Source organism: Thamnophis elegans, chromosome 2 (genome assembly GCF_009769535.1).
Source record: "Thamnophis elegans isolate rThaEle1 chromosome 2, rThaEle1.pri, whole genome shotgun sequence".
NCBI classification, from domain to species: Eukaryota; Metazoa; Chordata; class Lepidosauria; order Squamata; family Colubridae; genus Thamnophis; species Thamnophis elegans.
The window spans coordinates 149779251-149802778 of NC_045542.1; the positions used below are offsets into that span (position 1 = coordinate 149779251).

General features: G+C 45.2%; 2 protein-coding genes across 4 annotated transcripts in view; one reads left to right on the plus strand and one right to left on the minus strand.

The window, feature by feature from the left end:
* Nucleotides 1-23528, plus strand: part of LOC116503304 (zinc-binding protein A33-like) — a 902198-nt gene that overhangs the window by 482540 nt on the left and 396130 nt on the right. The window lies entirely within an intron of this gene.
* On the minus strand, nt 1897-23008 carry LOC116503310 (flotillin-1-like). 3 transcript variants are annotated; one of them, XM_032209637.1, is made up of 13 exons: nt 22899-23008; nt 18126-18185; nt 16569-16644; nt 16102-16192; nt 13295-13438; nt 10562-10681; nt 9412-9507; nt 8359-8511; nt 7735-7916; nt 5408-5453; nt 5172-5309; nt 2711-2875; nt 1897-2261 (listed from the first exon to the last, which is right to left on the minus strand). In XM_032209637.1, exons 2-13 carry the CDS (start codon nt 18166-18168, stop codon nt 2226-2228), a joined length of 1290 nt encoding a protein of 429 aa, XP_032065528.1. In that variant the 5' UTR covers nt 18169-18185; nt 22899-23008; the 3' UTR covers nt 1897-2225. The 3 variants fall into 3 exon arrangements, with proteins under 3 accessions (XP_032065528.1, XP_032065527.1, XP_032065526.1); XM_032209636.1 differs by having other exon boundaries at nt 1897-2258; nt 22899-22977; XM_032209635.1 differs by lacking the exon at nt 22899-23008 and adding an exon at nt 18930-18969.

Genomic DNA, 23528 nt, shown 5'->3' on the forward strand with positions numbered 1-23528 from the left:
AATAATAATCACTCCAACTGCAATCCAAAGGAATGTTAAGAGGTTATGCAGACAAAATTCGTATTATATCTATACTGGTAAAGCAGGATCACATGTGAAAACAGAAGAAATGCAGTTTGCTCCGTGTATTTCCTATACAGGCAGTCCTTGACTGACAACAGTTCATTTAGTGACCGTTCGAAGTTACAACGGGACTGAAAAAAGTGCCTTGTGGTCATTTTTCACACTTCCAACTGTTGCAGTGACTTACTGCGCATAGTGCACATTGCAGTAACGTCGTGCAGAGTCACGTATTTACATTCGGATGTTTGATAACTGACTCACATTTATGATGGTTGCAATGTCCCAGGATCATGTGATCCCCTTTTGCAAACTCCCAACAAGCAAAGTCAGCGGGAAAACCAGATTCGCTTAACAACTGTGTTACTAACCACAGTGATTCACTCAAGGAATGTGGCAAGAAAAATCGTAAAATGGGGCAAAACTCACTTAAAAAATTCCTCACTTAGCAACAGAATTGCTCGCCTCAACTGTGGTCGTAAGTTGAGGACTACCTGTACTCTTAGAAAGCTTCAGCTATTAGATGGTGAAAACATGGATCAGAAAGTAGAAATGGATACACAGAAGGTCCACCGGAGGCATTAAGTAATCTTGGCCTTTATTCTTAGCTGACAATCTCAGTAGCATGGAGAATGGACTTCCCCTTCTCTTCAGACGAACATAGACAAGGCACCATGCTGAGGCCACAACACACAAACAAGCAAGCAGGCCAAACACGGCATATGTGAATTCAGAAGCACAGGTCCAGGGGTGATATTTAAGCCACTGTAGAAGGGCTATCATCTGACCAGGTGTGCCTCATGAAGATATGAGCAGATGGCCTCCTTTAACGATTTGGGACAATAAGCAAAGGTGAGAGCATTGGCAGCCAGGATACAAAATTGAAAAGCTTCCAGCAGAATTCAAAAGGGAGAGATAATGATAACTAGACAGTGAAAATAGGGACCCTTTATATTTCCCCTTCTAGGGAAATGATGACGAATATCTACTCTGTTAGTTCAAACAGATATAAGGCACATTCAGATGGTGGTTTTAAGAGGAGATGAACATGCAGGCAGAAGAGAGGCCTATTACAACATTCATTTCCTGAGGGAGTCTCCTGTCGCCGCCGTGTGGATTGTCTTCTTGGCAGGGAGAACTTTTTGATTTAACACAAGAAAGCTTCTATGGACAAAGGCTCCTCTCCCCTCAAAAATGAGATTAAGGACTGGGAGAATGAGAGTGGTGGTGAGATGAAGGAGGACAGAAGAAGAAGACAAAAGACTCAAAAGGAAGAAGTTTGCTAAATTGAAGAATCTTAGCTACACATAGCACCAAACGCTATGGCACAAATGGAGATGTTGATATATCAAGCAAGTTGGGAAGGGTTAGATAAGGGGTGGGGAAACGATGCCCCCTTTTAGGACTTGTGGACTTCAACTCCCAGAATCCCTGAACTCCCAGAGTTCAGCATGGCTGGCTGAGGAATTCTGGGAGTTGAAGTCCACAAGTCCTAAAAGGAGCCATTGTCCCCCACCCTTGGTTTAGAAAAAGAGAACTGGCCTGCCCACACATCACTAGGTTAGATAAGGGCTGTAAAACCAAACCCCTCTCTGTACACAGGTGGCAACTCTTTAGGGAAATGACTGAACAAAACCCTAAATTACCCCACCTTGGCAGAAATCCCTGAAACAAAGCCACCCTTTAAAACAACAACAACAACAACAGATTTTAGGTTTCAACCTTCCTTCTTACTCTGTTCTTCTAGTCTTCCCAGCCTTTTTAGAACTAGAATCATTGCTAGAATCCTTGAGGACAGCTTGCTTATAGGAAAAGGATTTAGCGACCAGTAGTGCTCAGGCAGCAAAAACAGCATCAAGGAAAGGAACAACGGGATCCTGTTTTACAAGTGACGGTGGAAATCAGTATACACAGGTCCACACTGCGACACATTGTGGGGACAGGGTAGACCTGCGACATCACCAGCTATATCACGGTGCTACAGCAGAGTAACAAGACCTCAGCATTTGCTGATACTGATCGGCATGCAACAATCTTGTCCATAACAAAGGTTCGGCATTCACAGGAGGGCACCGGTAGGAGGAACGCTAAATATGGGTGCACATTGATGAGGATTCATGGGTGTTCAACTCTCAAGAAGACTTTTCCTTTGTCCTTCTGAGCCGTCAGTTCATCCGTCCTGGTTTCTTCTGATTCATCTGCTGGAGAGACACCGCCCACCCCAAAACATTAAAATTCAGTCATCACTCCCACGAACACAGAGACTATATTCCCCACTGAAATATGCATGAGCGCCGCGGTGGTGCGGTGGTTGGAGTGCAGTACTGCAGGCTACTTCCGCTGACTGCCGACTGCCTGCAATTTGGCAGTTTGAATTTCACCAGGCTCAAGGTTGATTGAGACTTCCATCCTTCCGAAGTGGGTAAAATGAGGACCCAGATTGTTGGGGGCAAGAGGCTGACTCTGTAAACTGCTTAGAGAGGGCTGTAAAAGCACTGTAAAGTGATATATAAGTCTAAGTGCTCTTGCTATTTTGTGTTCTACTTAAGCATGGAATGGAAGTCAGGATAGGTAACTACTTATTTACTCTAGCTAGTTGCTACTGAGAATATTTGCTCCACCCCTTTTTTCCCCGCAGCTTGAGCGATACCTGAGAGATGCTAACACCGGTCAGTTTCTCAACAGCGTCAGGCAGCTTATTCATGATTTCCAGCACTTCCCCGGTCATCTTCGCGGCACCCACATCTCCATTCCCGCTCGACACCATGGTGATCTTACTCACGGAAGCCAACGGTTTGCTGATCTCTTCGGCCATCTGTGAAGGGAAGGCGAAGACAGAGGGTAGCCCAATGATTAGGATAGCAAGCTTGGATAGAGACTGCAGTTCAAGTCCCTACCTGTTCAGGAGCAGGAGAGTGGTAGAAATGACTTTGGGCTTCTCTCTCTGACCAACCTACCTTATAAGGTTGTTGTGTGGAAAAAATAGGGAAAATTCTAATTAAAAACTTTTCTTTCTATCTATCTATCTATCTATCTATCTATCTATCTATCTATCTATCTATCTATCTATCTATCTATCTATCTATCTATCATCTATCTATCTATCATCTATCTATCTATCTATCTATCTATCTATCTATCTATCAATCAATCATCTAAAATGGCTGTGTATGTGTATGTTCCAGCATAACTCTGGAACCCCTCAAGCAATTTCAACCAAGCTTGGTACACAGATGACTCACTCTCTGGAAACAAATACTGTGAGGGGTAAGACACCTCTAAAACCCCTCGGGGCGTGTGTTCTGTTAAGATACAGCCTGTTGTGCCTTAAAATGGCTTCTACTGTACTGTCGTAAAATGGCTTCTATTGTACAGCACAGTGGAGTTGTCATGGTAACAGCTTCACAATACTCCACAAGGGGGCTCTCTCTCATAAGGGGGGAAAATTCAACATTAGAAATTATATTTGGTCCGGACATTTCCCCCCTATAAATAAATACCCGGGCAACATTGTTGTATCGGCTAGTAGCATATATAAGCAAAATATTATTACCATCAAAGGTACCATTTAGACCAGGGTGTCTAACTCAATTTCACTGAGGACCGAATCAGGGTTGTGTTTGATACTGGGGGAGCTGGGGGGGGCGTGGCCAGGTGTGGCCAGCTCGATGTCACTTGTGTCGTTGGTGCACCAGTGGTGGCCAAGTGCTAAGGCAGGACTTCCCTCAGACCCTTCCTCACTCTCATTATAATCTCCTTCCTCCCTTCCCTTCCCTCCTTTCTTTTTCCTGCCCTCTCCATTCTACTTTCTTCTTCCTTCTCCTCTTTTCTTATTTTTCCTTCCTTGCGCTCTTCCCATCTTTCTCTTTGTCTTTCCTCTTTCCCTTTCTCCTTTCCTGGCCCTTCTTGCATGCTCAAATGCAAAAGGGGAAACATTTCTTCTTTTGTTTTTAGTTTGTTTTGCTAGCCCCTCTCCCAGCGAAAACAAAGCTTGGGGGGGGGGCGTGTGCAGCAGAGGCAGTGCGGGCCGGTCCTTTGATGTTTCCAGGGCGGCCTTGCAGGCCACATCTAAGCATCGTGTGGGCCAGATCTGGCCTGGGGGCCTTGAATTTGACACCCGATTTAGATTAAGGATATCTGCAAAAGACCTGCGGCCCACAACCGTATCCACCAATCAAATGGCAGGCCACATCTGGTTTTCCCAAATTACAGGTAGCCGCTGACTTACATTTAGTGACCTTTTGAACTTACAACGCCACTGAAAAAACAGACTGATGACTGTTTCTTACCACGGTTGTAGCATCTCCATGGTCACCTGATCAAAATCCAGATGCTTGGCAACTGGTTCATACTTATGACGGTTGCAGTGTCCCAGGGGTCATGTGATTACCTTTTGTGACCTTCTAACCACCAAAGTCAATGGGGAAACCAGATTCATTTAACAACCGTGTTGCTAAGTGAACAACTGCAGCGATTCACTTAACAAACAGTGGTGAGAAAGGTTGTAAAACGGGGCAAAATTCACTTAACAACTGTCTTGCTTGGCAACAGAACTTTTGGCCTCAATTGTGGCCATAAGTGACGGACTGTCCTGTACAGTTAGTCCTCACCTTATGATGGCAATTGCAAGCAGCCATTACTGCATCAGGATGGTGGGGGAATGGAAGGATTTATATTTCTTGCAGATAGCTGGTCATTTGCATCCTTTTAGAGGCTCATTGAAGCACTTGGAGGTTTATCTGTGTCCTCAGATTTTTAGGTATACAATTTGGGATGAACATCCTTTAAATGGTGTGGGAGTAGGAATGGATTTCCAGAGGAAAAATTGCAGACTACAGGAACCAGGAGCACCACTTAAAATACAGATAAACCACCAAGTGCTTCAACGACCCTCTAAAAAGATGCAAATGACCAGCTGTCTGCAAGGAATATTAATCTGTCCATTCCCCTCTATCCTGTCAAAACTGAAGAAGCTTTTTGGATGAGAAGCGAAACCTCTTCAAAAGGGGAAAAACAAGAAAGCCTAGTTGCCTCCAGAGGAAAAAAAGCATCTTTGGGACCTTTATCTCCCTTCTTTTCTCCTTGGGATTACGTGAGGAGGGCGTGCTTACCTCTGGAAGCTTCTCCAAAAGCATGTCCACCATGGCAACCTCTTGATACTGCTTAAAAGCTTCTGCCTTCTTCGACATCTGCTCAGCGTCAGCCCGGGCTTTGGCCTCAACTGCGTACGCCTGGGCCTCGCCCTTCACCTAAAAACGGAAACGGGATTTCGGGATAAGCTAATTTCTCATCTACCTCTTCCTGCTCTTCGTTCCCATGAGGTAGTGGAGAAGAAGAAATGGCTCACCCGGATGGCTTCTGCCTCTGCCTCGGCCTGCATGATGAGCTGACACCTGTTTGGGAAGAAAACAGGGACATGGTCTGCCCAGCATCCAACGTTCAAAGGCCACTTTTGGCTTCCCAAAATGGAGGGGAAGACCAGGGATTGAATGGAATACCGTATTTTTCAGAGCATAAGACACACCTTTCCCCCCTCAAAAAGAGGATGAAAAACTGGGGGCATCTTATACAATGAATACAGCATTTTTGGCCTCCCGAAACCCCACCCCCTTTGGAAAAATGGCCGTGCATAGCCTTTAGGAGTCTTCCAGAGTGCTCCTGGGGGCTGGAGAGGGCAAAATGAGTGAAAAAGGGGCAATTGTTTGCTCATTTTCACACCCCCCCCAGCCCCAGGAGCACTCTATAAGCCTCCTAAAGGCTATTCATACCCCTTTTTGGGACAAAAATGGGCCTGTTTTTGCAAAAAACAGGCCATTTTTGGGAGGTCTGCAGAGTGCAAAAACTTTCAGTGTACATTTCACTGCCAGCTTCCAATAAGTCAGGTCAATGGGGAAACCAGCCAACACCTGATGTTGTGCTTAATGACTGCACATGATTCCTTAACAACCATAACCCGAACTGTTATCGTACACTGAAGATCGCATTTAATTTCGTTGTACAAGGTGCAATTACAATAAAGTAAGTAAACTAAACTAATTATACATACAAAAGACTATAAAAATAAAACAAAAGGACACATCCTTCACATTCACTCAAAACAATGCTACAGACTGCACTGCTGGGCACGAATCCTGAGATGCGTGACTGAAAATTAAGCATTCAGCCATGCAAACCATCCTAAAACAAATTCCCAAATGGTGCAGTGCAAGCATGTTTTTTGCCACAGGGCAGCTCTCTGCACAGCCCAGACACATCAGCGCCTTGTATGACGAGATATTTTTGGATTCTACGCTTTCAGATTATGCATCGCATGTGGGTGGGGAGTATGGCAGTCCTCAACTTATGACCAGTCGCTTAGTGGCCGTTTGAAGCTTGGACAGACCTACCTGTGGGGTACCTACGACCCGGATTTGAAATTCTGACAGTTGCCCATTGCCACTGGCATGCAGCATTCATGTTACATTTATAGCAGTTTGCAGTGTCCTGTGGTCACCTGACTGCATTATACCCAGTTTTGCCCCCAAAATTGGAATTTACTTGGGGCTTTTGGCAAAAACAGCCCCCTGTTGCAAACCACTGGTTTGCTTAATGACCAGACAGGTTCCATTATGGTCATAACTCAAGGATCATCTGTATTATTTTTGTGGAGATTCATTCCATTATTTGACCCTTCAGCTTTAGAGGTAGTCCTTGACTTACACCAGTTCAGGGTTATGAGAGCACTGAAAAAAGTGACTTACGACCATTTTTCTACACTTAACAATGGTTGCAGCATCCCCGTGATCAAAATTCAGATGTTTGGTAACTGACTCTTATTTATGACGTTTGCAGTACCTTGGGAATGGATCACGTGATTAGCTTCTGCAACCTTCTGACAAGCAAAGTCAATGGGGAAACCAGATTCACCGAACAACCGTGTGACTAACTTAACAATTGTAATGGTTCACTTAACAATTGTGGCAAGAAAGGTCGTAAAATGGAGCAAAATTCACTTAGCAAATAAAATTTTGGCCTCACTTTTTGTGGTCATAAGCCGAAGACCACCTGTACTCTAAAGAAGTAGAGCCAAGAAAATGTATATTTGATTATCCATATAATAACAGCAGCTAGGATTGTATTTGCACAACACTGGAAAAGTGAAGAGATTCCTACGGAGGAGAAGGTGATTAGGAAAATATTAGAATGTGCAGAAATGAATAGGTTAACACTTGCAATTAAAGGGAAGGAGCAAACTGAATATTATATCATATGGGAACTATTCCACCGATGGTTAGAGTACAAATATGAAAGTTAGAAATGAAAGTAGGTTAGTGAAATATACAAAATATATTAATAGAATTAAATAAGTTAAGAAGAGGATTGTTATAGATTCAGATATGTACAGTATATCAGTGTTAAGTCAGATAAATAATGAATGTGGTTGTAAATTCTAATTGTTATTGCACAAGATATTTGTACCCAGATGACACACTGTTTAATGGAAAATGGATTTTGTTTGTATTAAAATAATTTTCTATGGAAAAAAAAAAGAGTATAGCCAGCATCAGTTCACTCATTAGTGTTCTTCCGTGGTGAGTAACAGCAGATTCTGGATAGGAAGGAAAAAGAGGGGGATAGGAGCAGATTCTGGATAGGAAGGAAAAAGAGTGGAATAGGGGAGTCTAATGCTCGTACCTTTCAGCCTCGGCTAATTTCTCCAACCGGTAACGTTCTGCTTCGGCTGGTTTCTTGATCTGGGCCTCCAGCTCCCGTTCTTTACGGATCATCTCCTGCTCCTGGATCTGAATCTGCTGAGTTCGCTCCACCACCAAGACCTGCATTTTCTCCTCTTCAATCTTCTGCTTGGTCACCGCCACCTGCGTGAAGGAGACAGGAAAACACCCCAAAGGATTCAGAAACTCCCCGGTGGAGCTCGTTCATGGCTCAATATGTCAACATCCGGCAAATTTAGAGCGGCTGATAATGCTCTAGATCAGGGTTGTCCAACCTTGGCAACTTTAAGACTTGTGGACTTCAACTCCCAGAGGGAGTTGAAGTCCACAGGTCTAGGGCATAATCATCAGCTCTAAGTCTTCCCCATCGCAAATCTTCCCCCTGCTGGCTGGGGAATTCTGGGAATTGAAGTCCACAAATCTTAAAATTGCCAAGGTTGGAGAACCCTGCTCTAAACGAAGGATGTGAGCAGGAATCACAAACATTTTTCCCGCACGTTTCATTTGAGAACAAAATAGTCTACAACTTATTCTGCCTCTGCCCTCTGCTGATCCCCCTTGACTGGCTGCGTGGCGGGTGGCTCACCTGGAGCTGATAGGCCAAGTCTGATTCTGCTTTCCGCGTGTTCACCTCGATGTCGTAAGTAGCCTTCTTCAGCTCGAAATCTCGGTGGGCTTTGGCCATCTCAATATCGTTCAAAAACTGGGCCGACAATTTCTCTTGCTTGGCCTTGGCTTCCTAGAGGGGGAAAATGGGAGAACTCAGGGGCAGAGCCCAACGGGAAAAGAGAGGGAAGAGCTCAGCGGTAGTGCAAAAGCCATGAGCCCCAAAGAAGTTTTGACTTTTAAAAGATCCTCAAGTTTTGACTTCTGGTGAGTTTATGGGAAAGTCTATTTGGGTGGTTGATACGACTGGGAAATCGTTGGACAGTCATGGCCTTCCTTCCCACAGCTTTGGGGTTTCCAAGTGGTCTCCCATCCAATTAATATCCAGATCTGTACGGGCTTAGAATCGTAGCATGATTGGAGGTCTTCTAGTCCAGTGATGGCTAGCCTTTTTGTCATCATGTGCTGAAAGCGCTCATGCAACAGCGTGCATGCCTGCACCCATAATCCAATGTGTGTGTGACACCTCTCCTGCGCCCTGTGCATGCACGACCCCCCCCCCCCCCCGTGCCCTCTTTGGGCCTAGTAGAACTCCCTGCAGCCTCCTGGGACCAAAAACGGACCGCAGGGGTGGGGTGTACCACACACTACCGCGCTCCCTCCTTTCCCCACGCATGCGTGCATGACCCCCCCCCCCGCCCATGCACTCATTCCCCCACCCAAGACTCCCACATGTGCCCTGTTCCCTGCACATGTGTAGCAGAGACGCAAAAATCAGGTGGCCAGCGGGAGGTGCATGCACGAGAATGGTGGAGCTGAGCTGGGGTGATGCCTCGCATGCCCGGATGTGCCTCCTGTGGCACACATGCCATAGGTTCGTCATCACGGTTCTCGTCCAACCCAGGAGACCTTATTCCATGCCAGAGAAATGGCTGCCCAATCTTTCCTTCAAAGCCTGCAGCCATCTCTGAAACCAGGTAGATAGTCGCACAGGGAAAGGCCATCTCAATTCCACCATTGCCCAAGAGCTCACCCTGATGCCAGCATCCCTCTTGGCTTCGGCTTCTCCAATCCTGGCATCCTTCTGTACCTGAGCAGTTCGGGCTTTTCCCAGAGAATGAAGATAATCCTACAATTGACCAGAGGGGAAGGTGATGGTCAGGAAAAGCAATCCAGAAAATACTCACTGTGCAAACAAAATCTGGTAATGTCTGAATTCTGATTTGTTTTTTTCCCTTGGATGACTGAACAGTTGCAGAATGGACAGGCTCTAATCCTGTCCCAGGCGAGGAAACCCAGTTTCCCCCGAAACACTTTGAATTAATCATTCTCTCTCAGCCGAACCTATCTCATAAGGTTGATGTGGAGAAAAATAGGGAGAGAGTAATAGGTATGCTACCTTAAAATATCCTGGGAGAAACAATGTGCAAATGATGGTTGCAACAACAAAACACGTGTTAAGCCCAGGAAACTAACCAAACTTGATACACAGATGACTTACTCTCTGGAGACAAATACTATGGGGGTAAGATACCCCTAACACCCCTCAGGATGTGCGTTCTGTTAAGATACAGCCTGTTGTACCTTAAAAGGTCTTCTACTGTACTGCCTTAAAATGGCTTCTACTGTACAGCACAGTGGAGTTGCCATGGTAACAGCTTCACAGCACTCCATAAGGGAGTTTCCTCTGGTAAGGGGGAAAATCTAACATTAGAAATTACGCTTCTGGGGGCACAGGGAAAACATTTTTAACTAATTAAATTGTCGCCGAAATCAGGGCTCAGCGAGAAGTTGCAGGCTTCACAGTACTCCATAAGGGGGTTCCCCCTGGTAAGGGGGAAAATCCAACATTAGAAATTACGTTTGGTCCAGACATTTCCCCCCTATAAATAAATACCTGGGCAACGCCGGGTTATTGGCCAGTCAGTCAATAAATATGTTCAGCCCAAAACTTGATCGTCAGTATGAGAAAGAACCTTGTATCATTTTTCCATTAGCAAGAAAAAAAACCCAATCAAGCAATTCTATTTGGTGTTGGGACAGGTTGATGCTGATTTTACGTTCCTATTGCTGAAAGATTTTGGATAAGGCATCCTTGGTAATCTCTTGCCTTAGATATCTCTATGGTTGAACATTCTCACTGACAATGGTTGGCATCAATACAAGACAGCACATGTGTGCACCTGGTCATCGTGAATATCCTTGAGGGTATAACTGACCACACTGATCCCCATGTTGACCAGGTCAGACGAGGCCACTTTGAAGACCTGCTCAGAAAACTTCTGACGGTCCTTGTAGATTTCCTGTTTAACAAACAGAAAGGTCAGTACCAAGCACAGATTCTGTTCACAATATTTTTGCAAGGGATTTTACCAGAAACGTAAAGAAAATGTTTATTTTAATATTATTCATATAATAACAACTGCCAGGATTGTATTTGCACAACACTGGAAAAGTGAAGAGATTCCTAAGGATGAGAATGTGCTTAGGAAAATATTAGAATGTGCAGAAATGAATAGGTTAACACTTGCAATTAAAGGGAAAGAGCAAACTGAAAATTATAGTATATGGAAACTACTCTACCAATGGTTAGAGTACAAATATGAAAGTTAGAAATGAAAGTAGATTAGTGAAATATAGAAAACATATTAATAGAACTAAATAAGTTAAGAAGAGGATTGTTATAGAATCAGATGTGTTATGTATATCAGTATTAGGTCATGAGCAGATAAATAATGAGTACAGTTGTAAATTTTAATTGTTATTACACAAGATCTTGTACCCAGACGACACACTGTTTAATGGAAGATGGATGGTTTGTATTAAAATAAAATAAAATAAATTATATATAAAAAAGAGTATGTTAACCAGTTTTTAAGACCATACAGAAACAGCATCAGCTAGAGTGGTGGGGTGGCCAGGAGGTGGCGCTCTCACCTCACAATCAGGAGTTTGAGCCAAGGTAGAGGCAGATATTTCTCTCTTTGGGCACAGTGAGAATATATCCGCTGAACAAACCTCTGCATCTGGCCAGTAAATACTCAGCTCCATTCAGTTACCCAGACTCCACCCCGCAAGGGATTATGGGGTCATTAATGATGATAGATGATTTGGATTTAGATTTGGATTTATTGAACATTTATAGGCCGCCCTTTTCCCTGAGGGGACTCAGGGCGGCTTACAATCACAAAGGAAAGGGAGTGTAGGACAGTGCAAAAAGAAATGTGAACAAAAGTAAATTAAACAATAAAACTCAACATTCACTCAACATTCGGGAGGGGCGAAAATAGACTTAGCCCCAGGCCTGACGGGCTAGCCAGTTCTTGAGGGCTGTGCGGAAGGCCTGGACGGTGGTGAGGGTACGAATCTCCACGGGGAGATTGTTCCATAGTGTCGGAGCTGCAACAGAGAAGGCTCTCCTCCGAGTAGTCGCCAGTCGGCACTGACTGGCGGATGGAATACGGAGGAGGCCAACTCTATGCGATCTGATGGGACGCAGGGAGGTAATTGGCAGAAGGCGGTCTCTCAAATAGCCAGATCCACTACCATGGAGCGCTTTATAGGTGGTGAGTAGGACCTTGAAGTGCACCCGGAGATCGACAGGTAGCCAGTGCAGCTCGCGGAGGATTGGTGTTATGTGGGCGAACCGTGGTGCGCCCACGATCACTCGCGCGGCCGCATTCTGGACTAGCTGAAGTCTCCAGATGCTCTTCAAGGGCAGCCCCATGATAGATGATGATAGAAGCAGCATACACTCTTTTTATCCTAGAGCCTCTTTGTTTGTGAAATCTCAAAACAGACCTTCTTCACTGAATCCTCTCCATGGGGATTGGACTCCAAGGCCCCACTGTCCCATGGCTAATGAAATCATAATTGAGTGCTGGATTGTCTGCAGGGAGCAGATTAAAATGGACAACCTGTCAGGCCTGGCAGCCATCTTTTTACCTGTAAGTGTCCTCAGACAAAGTTGGTTCCCTTAACTAAGAAACAGATTGTTAGGCCTGGAAGCCATCTTTGGCATTGGGCCTTCAGGCCTGCCTCATTTTGTGTTGTGGGAAAATGGGAGGGGGGGATTATATGGAGTATGGGAGATATATAGTCATAACAACATTCCTTTCTCAGAGAGTCAAGGACATCTCGCCCTGCACCTGGAGTGGCGTGACTGGGAGGCATCTCCAGTTGGGACGGTGCCTGATTGGGCCATGTGATGGACATGTGGGTGCTGGGCAGGGGTTTGGACTTTCATTTGGGTGGGGAAAACCTGGAATCTTTCAGATTCGGGTTTTCCCAGATGTGCCAATATGACATCTCTAATAAAATGGAACATTGAGGAATTTCAAGCCTTGGAGTTTCTTTTTGTTGGGGGTGTTGCTTGGAACCCTGACACAAGCATATGGTCACAACCACGGCATCCAAAGCCCATCCCTTGTCAATGTGTCTTGTGAAAAAAAGGGGTTACACGGTTGTGGCTGCCACAACCTTTTTGACCCCCTCTTATCGGATACCCCTGATTCAATTCAATTGGATGCCAAACTGGTGAAAAGCTACATTAAAGTAACAGCCCGGTGCACACAACTGAAGAGAAAACATCTAAGCTTTTAAGGATAACAGAATAACAGAGTTGGAAGGGACCTTGGAGGTCTTCTAGTCTCGCCCCCCGTTCTAGCAGGAGACCCTATAGTACCACTTTAGGCAAATGTCTGCCCAATCTCTTCTTAAAAACCTCCAGTGATGGAGCACACCCAACTTCTGGAGACAAGCTGTTCCACTGGTTAACTGTTCTTACTTTCCAGAAATTTCTCTTTAGTTCTAGGTTACTTTTCTCCTTCATTCGTTTCCCCCACACCTCACCCGTTCTTCAACCAGCGATAATATCTTGCACGCACACATACATTTCCACAAGCAGCCTTACTTACCTCTACTGTCATATGGGCCATGATGGCTCTCTGATGCCCTTCCAGGGTCTCCAGAGCAATGTGTGTAATTTCTGCTTCAGACTTGCCCAGGAACATTTGACAAGCAGCTGCCAGCATCTCCTTGTTCTGGCCCTGGATCTTCACCTAGGTGGGAAAGATGGTGTAGATTAAAGTGAAAGTAGAAAGGGTGGGAAGCACTTCCTGCTCATAGCTGATCTCCCTCCCCTCCCCATATGGGGTTTGTCAGACTAAGGAGGTTTCTTCTGTAAGCAACTAGCGAGTGTCCTCTCTGTCCCCAAAGAGAGTTCCACCAAATCAAATCTAGCAAAGTTTCATTTTTCAGAATTATGATAATTCTGCCCTGGGTTGGAGGTTGAAGACCTCTTAAGGTCCCCCCAACATTCAACAGATAGTGGTTGACTTACTAGTCTCTTAGCAACCATTCGAAGTTCTGACAGATCTGTTTTGGGGTTACAGATAATCCTTAACTTAGAAGACTTAGAATAACTTTCGACTTAGAATAACTTTACTGTCACTTTGAATGTACACTAATCGGCATAAATTAAAATTAAATTTCATTGCATCCAGCTCTCAAAGGATCACCACCTCCAATATACACTACATAAACACGACAACATAAATGAACAAATACAAAATTATGCATACACCCAAATATATTATGTGACATAGAGCGGTGATGGCTAACCTTTTTGTCGTCGAGTGCCAACACCCATAATGCAAAGCGCACGCAATCCCCCCAGGCACACCGCCCCTGCGCATGCGTGTGACTCCCCCACACTTCCTCTGTTTCCATGTATGGATGTGCAACCCGCCCATTCCCCGTTTTGGGCGTAGAAGGCCTCCCTGAAGCTTCCTGAGACCAAAAACAGGACGCGGGGAGGGCGTGCTGCCCCTCCCCCCATGCATGTGCACACATCTCCCGCATACGTAGCAGAGACCCAGTGGTGGGGTCCAGATCCCATTGCAACTGGTACAATTGCAACAGGGCCGGGTGTCCACCACATGAATGCGCACAGCACACGCATGCGTGTTTACTGCCTGCAATGCCTCCGCAACACCCCAGCTGCTCAGTGGAGCATCACACAGGTGCCGTAGGTAATGTGCGTGTAAGCCCCGAAAACTTCAAATACTGGTAAGGAGCGAAGGCGGGCAGGCGGGCCCTCCGGAGCACCATACTGGAACGGTACCTGGTTCTCCCAGCAGGAACTGGTATGCCTGTATAGGGGCGTACCGCCTGCAACCCACCACTGCAGAGAAAAATGAAAATCAGCTGGCCGGTGCGAGGGCTGTGCGCATGCGCTGTGGAACTGAGCTGAGGCTCGTGTGCCTGCAGAGAGGGCTCCACGTGCCACCTGTGGCATACATGCCACGGGTTCGCCATCACGGACACAGAGAAACAACACGGTCTAGTTTGGATGTATACAGGACATATGACCACAACTGAGTCCAAAACGTATGTTGCTAAGTGAAACAACTGTTAAGTGAGTTTTGCCCCATCTTACGACCTTTCTTGCCACGGTTGTAAAAGTGAATCCCTGTCGTCGTTAAGTTAGTAGCACGGCTGTTAAGGGAATTTGGCTTCCCTATTGACTTTGCTTGTCAGAAGGTCGCTAAAGGGGATCACACAATCCTGGGACAGTCCAACCGTCATAAATATGAACCCAGTTGCCAAGGAGCTGGATTTTGATCACGTGACCATGGGAATGCTGCAATGGTTATAAGCGTGAAAACAGGTCATAAGTCACTTTTTCAGTGCCGTTGTAACTTTGAATGGTCACTAAATGAATCGTGAGGTCTACCTGTACTTAAAATCAGGATTCGAAGTTCTGAAGGTTGCCCCCCCATATCTCTTCCCCCAGTCAGGTGACTGCACTTCAGCTGCTTGGCAACCCGGCCACAACTATGACATCCCGCATTCATATGATCAGTTTACAACGTTTCCCAACCCGGCATATACTCCAGGTTTTTGGAAAAACCACAGCCATAGCAAACAAATGGTTCAACAACCGTGGTGATTCGCTTAACCACCACAAAAAAGCTGGTAAAATTGGATCAGGCACAGAACCAACCCACCCTACGACTGCCCTGATTTACAGCCATGATGGGCAAGCCTCTATTACTATTTTTCGTAATTTGAGGACTACCTGTATTCTGTGATTTCAACGCTGGGCACAACTGAGGCCCCTTTGGATGCATTTTGCACAAGGAAGCAAGTGTGAAGATAATACATCATTTCAAGGATGGCCCAAAACATTACCTAAAATCCACTAGAGCAGTGTTTCTCAACCTTGGCAACTTGAAGATGTCCGGACTTCAACTCCCAGAATTCCCCAGCCAGCGAATTCTGGGAGTTGAAGTCCAGACATCTTCAAGTTGCCAAGGTTGAGAAACACTGCACTAGAGGAATAAGAAAACGAAACGAATTCAGTTGGGATTGTAGTCTGCTTTTCCCCAGGGGTTAGGTTGCTTCTCAGAACAGAACAGAACAACAGAGTTGGAAGGGACCTTGGAGGTCTTCTAGTCCAACCCCTTGTTCAAGCAGGAAACCCTATACCATTCTACACAAATGGCTCTCCAGTCTTTTCCTAAAAGCCTCCAGTGGTGCTCCACCTACAGCTTCTGAAAGCAAACCGTTCCACCGGCTGATTGTTCTGTCAGGAAATTTCTCCTTAGTTCTAGGTTGCTTCTCTCCTTGATTAGTTTCCATCCATTGTTTCCTGTCCTGCCTTCAAGAGTTTTGATATTCACACAGTAGCCTTCAGAGTACTGCTGAATAAAAATATTACCTGTGCGATGCCAGTGACTGAAATGGGGACTCCATGCCGGGTGTAAACTTTCTCACTCTTCACATTCAGGGTCAGTGTGTTAAGTGAGATCCTGTCAGAGTGGAAAGAAAAGGGTTACAATCATACCCAAAAACATACACACATCCATGAAGTTTCAGATCTAACAAACGTGTCACCCTGGGTTTGTATCAATTAACACAATGAGGGCAAATAGGGCGAACTTGTATTTCACTTGTAATCCACAGCACCATATAAGGTTAATGTCTGAAGGACACCAATGTGGTTGAATGCCTCAGCACCCTACGAACCCTGGCTGATCTTGGAAGCTAAACAGGGTCCACCTTGGTTAGTACTTGGATGGGCAACTGAAACAAAACCAACAGGATACTATTGCTCATTTACAAGACTGGCCCAACCTTGGTGAGATCCTGGGTATCTTTAAATAAAATCTCCACAGAAAGACTTACCTCTGGATCTGTTGTATACACGGTACCACAAATACCCGGCCCCCAGCAATCATCACTGGGGGGCTGCGGCAGAAACCTGTGGAAAAAGATAAAACAATGCAGAATCTGACCAGGCCAATCAGATCTCTCGATTAGTCCAGTCAATCAGATCCCTCGGTCAATTGTTCCTTTTTTAGTTTTGGATAACTGATAACAAAAAGCAAAAAGACCCCAACAGAAAACTGTTTAGCAGTTACAGAAACTGATCATTTATTTGGGAAAATGAAGAAAAATTAATGAAGGGCTGTCCAAACTTGGGAACTTTTAAGATTTAGAATAACTTTATTGCCACTTTGAATGTCCGCTAATTGGCATACATTAAAAATGAAATTTCATTGCATATAGCTCTTAAAAGGGTCACCACTTCCAAATTTACACTACATAAAGGTAAAGGTTCCCCTCGCACATATGTGCTAGTCGTTCCTGACTCTAGGGGGCGGTGCTCATCTCTGTTACAAAGCCGAAGAGCCAGGGCTGTCCAAAGACGTCTCCGTGGTCATGTGGGCGGCATGACTAAATGCCGAAGGCGCATGGAACGCTGTTACCTTCCCACCAAAGGTGGTCCCTATTTTTCTACTTGCATTTTTACGTGCTTTTCAATTGCTAGGTTGGCAGAAGCTGGGACAAGTAACGGGAGCTCACTCCGTTATGCGGCGCTAGGGATTCGAATTCGTCAAATTGCCGACCTTTCTGATCAACAAGCTCAGCTTCTTAGCCACTGAGCCACTGTGTCACTTTACATAAACATGACAAATAAATAAGTACAAAATTATGTATATGCCAACATGTATTATATGACATAGAGAAATAAGATTACAAGAAACAACGCAATCTGGTTGTACATGTTTAGGCTCGAAATTCTCAGTTTGGGTAACAGAACTGCGTTGCATGTGGTCAGATCTAGATACTACATACAAAATTATATGTAGTAATGTTTTACCTGTAAATGACTTTTATTTTAATCGTAATAATACGCGCACTAACAACCACCTTAAACTCTATGTAAATCCTTCTAAACTTGACTGGAAAAAAATATGATTTCTGTAATAGAGTTATCAAAGTCTGGAATGCCCTACCTGACTCTGTTGTCTCAGTTACAAATTTTCACAGTTTCAGTCACAAATTGACCTTACATCATACTTAAGTGGTCAGTAAAGGGAGCATGCATAAGTGCACTAACCTGCCTATCGTCCCTGTCATTGTATTTTTATTCCCTTATTTTTGTTCTTGTTTTTGTTTGACAAATTCCAATAAGTAAATAAAATAAAAGCACTGAATAGTTAAAAAAAAGAGGAGAAAACGGTGTATCCAAATGAAATCCCGAAGTGCCAAGTACGTCTCAACAGCCGAAAGACGGTTGAACGTGCAACGTGATCCATGCATTCTGGATCAGAGCAATCTGAAAGAAATCATAGCTAGCTTGAGCAAAGGCTTACTGCCAAATTTTGTGGCCGCCCTGAAGGCTGATCCAATCAGATAAGAAAGCTAAGAAAAAGGAACAGGAAATGGAGCACTTACCCGAGACAACCATGGCTTCATTGGGGCCACAAGTAAAGAACATCTTCACGCCTAGAGAGTCTGGAAAAGAACAGGAAACTGAGATTTCAGAATAGCAGGGCTAGAAGGGACCTTGGAGGTCTTCTAGTCCAACCCGCTGCTAATCAGGAAACCTTATACCATTTCAGACAAATGAGTGTCCAATCCAATCTCTTCTTAAAAATCTCCAGTGTGGGAGCACCTGTAACTTCTGAAGGCAAGCTGTTCAACTGATTCATTGTTCTCACTGTCAGGCTATTTCTCTTTATTTCTAGATTGGTTCCCTCCTTGGTTACTGTATTTTTCGGACTATAAGACATACTGGAGTATAAGACGCACCAAGATTTTGAAGAGGTAAATTAAAAAAATAGGTTTTTGCTCTCCCCGGTCCCCAGGAGCACTCCGCAGGCCTCCCAAACTCTCTGCACGCCTCATTTTTTGTGAAAAAGGGCATGCAGAGTCTGAGAGGCTTGTAGAGTGCTCCTGGGGGGGGTTCACCGACAAAACTGCGCTCGACTAAACTGCGCCCGACTAAACTGCGTCGCTGACGTCATCAACAGGGCGACAACAGCGTGGAGACAGAAGCACAGTGTAAACCCTAAACCTAAAATTAACCCCTAAACCTAACCCTAACCCCCCTAAACCTAATCCTTAACCTAACCCTAACCCTTAACCTAATTCTAAACCTAACCCTAACCCTTAACCTAACCTAAACCTAACCCTTAACCTAACCCTAAACCTAACCCTTAACCTAACCCTTAACCTAACCCTAAAGCTAACCCTTACCTTAAGTTGAATCGGCTTGCTTTCAAAGCGCTATTTAAAGTGCCCTTCTTTCTCCGCGCTGGCTGTTGTCGCCCTGTTGATGACGTCAGCGACGCGGTTTAGTCGGACGAGGTTTAGTCGAGCGTGGTTTTGACAGGTCACGCTCCTGGGGCCTGAGGAGGGCAGAAAACCGAGCAAAAACCAATCCATTTTTTACAAAAAAAGGGGCGTGAAAAGTTTGGAAAGCCTGCAGAGTGCTTCTGGGGGCTTGAGAGGGCAAAAACAGCCCTGTTTTTGTGAAAAATGGGCCCATTTTTTGCTCGTTTTTGTCCTCCCAAGTCCCCAGGAGCACTTTGCAGGCTTCCCAAATACTCTGCTGTCCATTTTTGCAAAAAAACTGGATATGCGGGGTGGGGTTTTGGGAGGCCAGAAATGCTGTATTCAAGTGTATAAGAGGCACCCAAATTTTCACTCTCTTTGAAGGTGTGTCTTATGCGCTGAAAAATATGGTAGTTTCCATCCATTGCTTCTTGTCTTGCCTTGGAGAATAAGTTGACCCCCCTCTTCTTAGTGGCAGCCCCTGAGATATTGGAACACTGCTATTATGTCTCCCCTAGTCCTTCTTTTCATTAAACTAGACATACCCAGTTCCTACAACTGCTTTTCATATGTTTTAGCCTCCAGTCCTCAAATTATCTTTGCTCCTCTTGCTTCATATCTTATTTCATATCAGGCCTTTCCATTTCCTGTATTGAGATACATCCTGCTTGCATTAGGGTGGAGCAATATGAAGCCCTCCAGATGTTGGTGGATAGGGGGAGATGGCCAATACTTCATTCCAGAACTAGAAGTTTTTTCATCCTCACCCAGAATTAAAATACGCTACACCCCTTTGCAACTAATCTTCCCCCCACTCAAATTAAACCCCTTCAGAACTAGGAATCTATTCAATGAACTACCTGATTAAATCTACAGCCAAGCTTGCAATGCAAAACAGATTCCTTAAAATCAGTCCAACGTTGGACCCAGCACCAAAAGAACAGGAACAACTGTGACTTGATGATAGAACACCAATTCCGCATGCCGAAAATCTCACATTCTTTCCCAGTATCACAAATTAATTTATGAAAAGATCCATGCTGGAGATACCAAATACTGCATTTTTTTGGACTATAAGATGCACTGGTGTATAAGACGCACCAAGATTTCAAAGAGGTAAGTAAAAAAAAAGGTTTTATCCTCCACGGCCCCCAGCAGCACTCTGCAGGCTTCAGTAGGGCTGGGGGAAAGCAAAGATGCCATTTTTGCAAAAAAAAGACAGAAAATGGGCCATTTTTTGCAAAAATGGAGGCGTTTTTTCCTTCCCCCAGCCCTGCTGAAGCCTGCAGAGTGCTGCTGAGGGAAGGCAAAAATGCCTTTGTTTTTGCAAAAAACGGCACGTTTTCTGCAAAAATGAGATGCAGGGGCAGGGCTTCAGGAGGCCAAAAATGGCTGTATTCAATGTATAAGACGCACCAACATTTCCACGTTCTTTTGAGGGGGGGGGGAAAGGTGTGTCATAATCTGAAAAATACAGTAGTTCTTATGGATGAAGAATTCTTGATGAATCTACTGAAGCCACTGATGACAACTAAATTGGTCATTGAACTTGCTCCAACCCAGAGGTTTTGGCAACTTCCAAATATATGGGTTCTATCTCCTGGAATGTCACACAGTCCACACATGGAAGTTGTCAAGATTGGGAAATCCCTGGTGTAGCTGAAGCTGCTTGTTTCTATGAACACAACACCTTCCTTAACCTGGTGCTCCCCAGATGTGCTACGTCCACTCCCAGTTTCTACACAAACTGGAGATAGAGGTCAAAAGATGAGTGGTCACAAACTCCAACACACCTGAAAGGCACCTAATCCAGAGAATCTCCTTATAGATCACAAACCGGGCAACTTTTGGGTTCTGCTACTTAGGCAAGTCTCCTAAATCCTCAGAGCTGAAGTAACCCAATTTTTAAAAACAAAAAACAAGCAACCAAAATCTGGAGTGGATCAGAGTCTGTCCATTGCTCCTAAATTTCTATCGCCAAATTTGGCATTTTTTTTAGATTTTTGGATTTCAACTCCCAGGATTTCTCAGCCATGCTTGTGTTTCCTTAGTTGCCAAAGTCTTCTCAGATGGTGGAGATGCTTGGAACTGGACTTTGGATTGGTCAATATGAAAGGGTCATACATACAAATTCTAAGTCTTACAGCGATTTGAAGTTCATGGCTGACTTCTGGATTCATCTCCAAGACAGGGCAAGGAGGTTATACAGCTGTTTCATGACTGGTGGGTGATCTTCACCTCAGGTCTGTTTAACTAAGTTTGTCTCTGAATTATTTAAACTTTCCAGAACACTTTTGAAGGCAGCCACACCTTCGACACCTTCCAGGCAATTACACACCCTGACATAAAACTGTGACAAAAGTCACAATGCTTGGATGAAGAACACCATTCTACAAGAGCACTTGTTAATTGTTAACACAATAGATTCTTGGGTCTAACACCTAACCAAAGAGCAGTGTTTCTCCATCTTGCTAACCTTTTAAGATGTGGACTTCAACTCCCAGAATCTCCCCAGCCAGCACGGTCATCGATGGCTAACAATTCTAGGAGTCAAAGTCCACATATCTTAAAAATCACCAAGGTTGAGAAACCCTAATCTAGAACTTGTTTTGAAAGTTATTTTAGACTGTTTAATGTTACATAAAATACAGGTGGTCCTTGACTTACAACCATTCATTTAGTGACTGTTCAAAGTTACAGCAGCAATGAAAAAAAATCATTTATGACTGGTTTTCACACTTGGAGTACACCGTTGGAGTATCCTCATGGTCATGTAATAAAATTTGGGTGCTTGGCAACTGACGTGTATTTCCGACAGTTGCCAGGTCCCCAGGTCATATGATCAGCATGTCACCTTCCCATCTGGCTTCTGGCGAAGACAATGGGGGAAGCCAGATTCACTTAATGACAGCGTGATTCACTTAGGAACTGCAGTAATTTGCTTAACAACGGGGCAAAAAGGTCACGAAATGTAGCACAACTCACTTATGCCTTACTTAGCAACCAAAATTCCATTAAGGTCATAAGTAGAGGACTGCCTGCAATGTACATTCCCTGGAGCTTTTGCAGTGGGTGACATGCCTTTGTACATAAAAATGGAAGGGATAAAAGGGGTCATCTAGTCCAACCCCTTCTCAGGACAACATTCTGTGTAAGGAATACGTCCATCACTTAGATTATTCTAAACAGAGCATTTCAATGCTCAATAGTGCTAATTCCTCCTAATTACCCTGATATTCATCCCTTTTAATTGCCACCCACTGATCTCCATCAAGTCTTGCCTCTGGCTGAATATTTCTTCTAAGCACGTCAATCAATGGTAGAGACTATATCCCCCCCCCTCCCTTCTGGCAAACCCAATCCAAACCTGGAGCCCTTTTCCACAGGAAGATGTAATTATTTAAGCAGTGCATTTAGCCACGGGGCTGTTTAGATCAAAAGCAGAACTGTGAGCTTTTCTAAGGGGGTGGGGGCAGATCATGAGGACTAGTGAGTAAATTCGAAATAAGCACACACATACACAGACACCCCACCCCAAAGAGGAATTTGATGCAGGGAATTTCCACACTACGGGACGACAGCCACATCCTGTAGTGTGGAAATTTCCTACGGCCATATGAAGCTCTTCATCCCTAGGGATTTTATTGGCGACACGGTGGCTTAATTATTTCGCAGAGAACAAAACAGCCAGAGAAAAGCCACCGCTCTGTGGAAAAGGCAACAGCAGGCCTGTTTATTATTCCTGTGTGTTTTGCAAAACGCGCAAGGGGAAAGGGTGGGATCCCCGACGGAGTTGCGTGCAATCTGGAAACTGCCCGCTACTCCTCTGCCCGTTGCTCGTTGGCGCAAGACTCTCCCACCCCTCCCGGGTCCCCGGCGCCCGGGCCCTACCTGCCTTCCCAGGACCTGCTGCCTGCCTTCTGCTCCAAATAGGCACACACCCTTCCTGCCGACGCCGCGCCTTTCCCGGCAGCCCTCGCTGGCTGCTCACTTTCGCTTTTCCACAAGCGCAGCCCCTGCTGGAGGCGGCCGGGCGGCGCAGGGGCGGCTGATGGCGGGTCGGGAGCAACGCCGGCGCCGCCTCCTCCTCCTCGTCCGCCCGCCCGCGCCGGCCTTGCGCTGCCCGGCACAGTGGCTGCGTTTTCCGCCGGGCAAAGCGGCCGAGGTCCTCACCTGGAGGTCCATCTGGTGGCCGCCAAGAATAGGGGAGGTTGAGGCTGAAAGTAGGATGGAGAGGAGAGAAGGAAAGAAAGAAGGAAGGAAAGATGGAAGGAAGAAGGGAAAGAAGAGAAGGGAGGGAGTAAAGAAGGGAGGGAGGTAGAAGGGGAAGGAAAGAAGAGAGTGGGAGGAAAGAAGGGAGGAAGAAAGGAAGGGAGGGCAGAAGAAAGGCAGAAGGGAGGAAATAAGGGAGGAAGAAAGGGAGGAAGGCAGAAGAGGAAAGAAAGAAGGAAGGAGAGGGAGGAAAGGGAGGGAGGGAGGGAGGGAGGGAGGAAGAAAGGGAGAAATGGAAGGAGAGGAGGG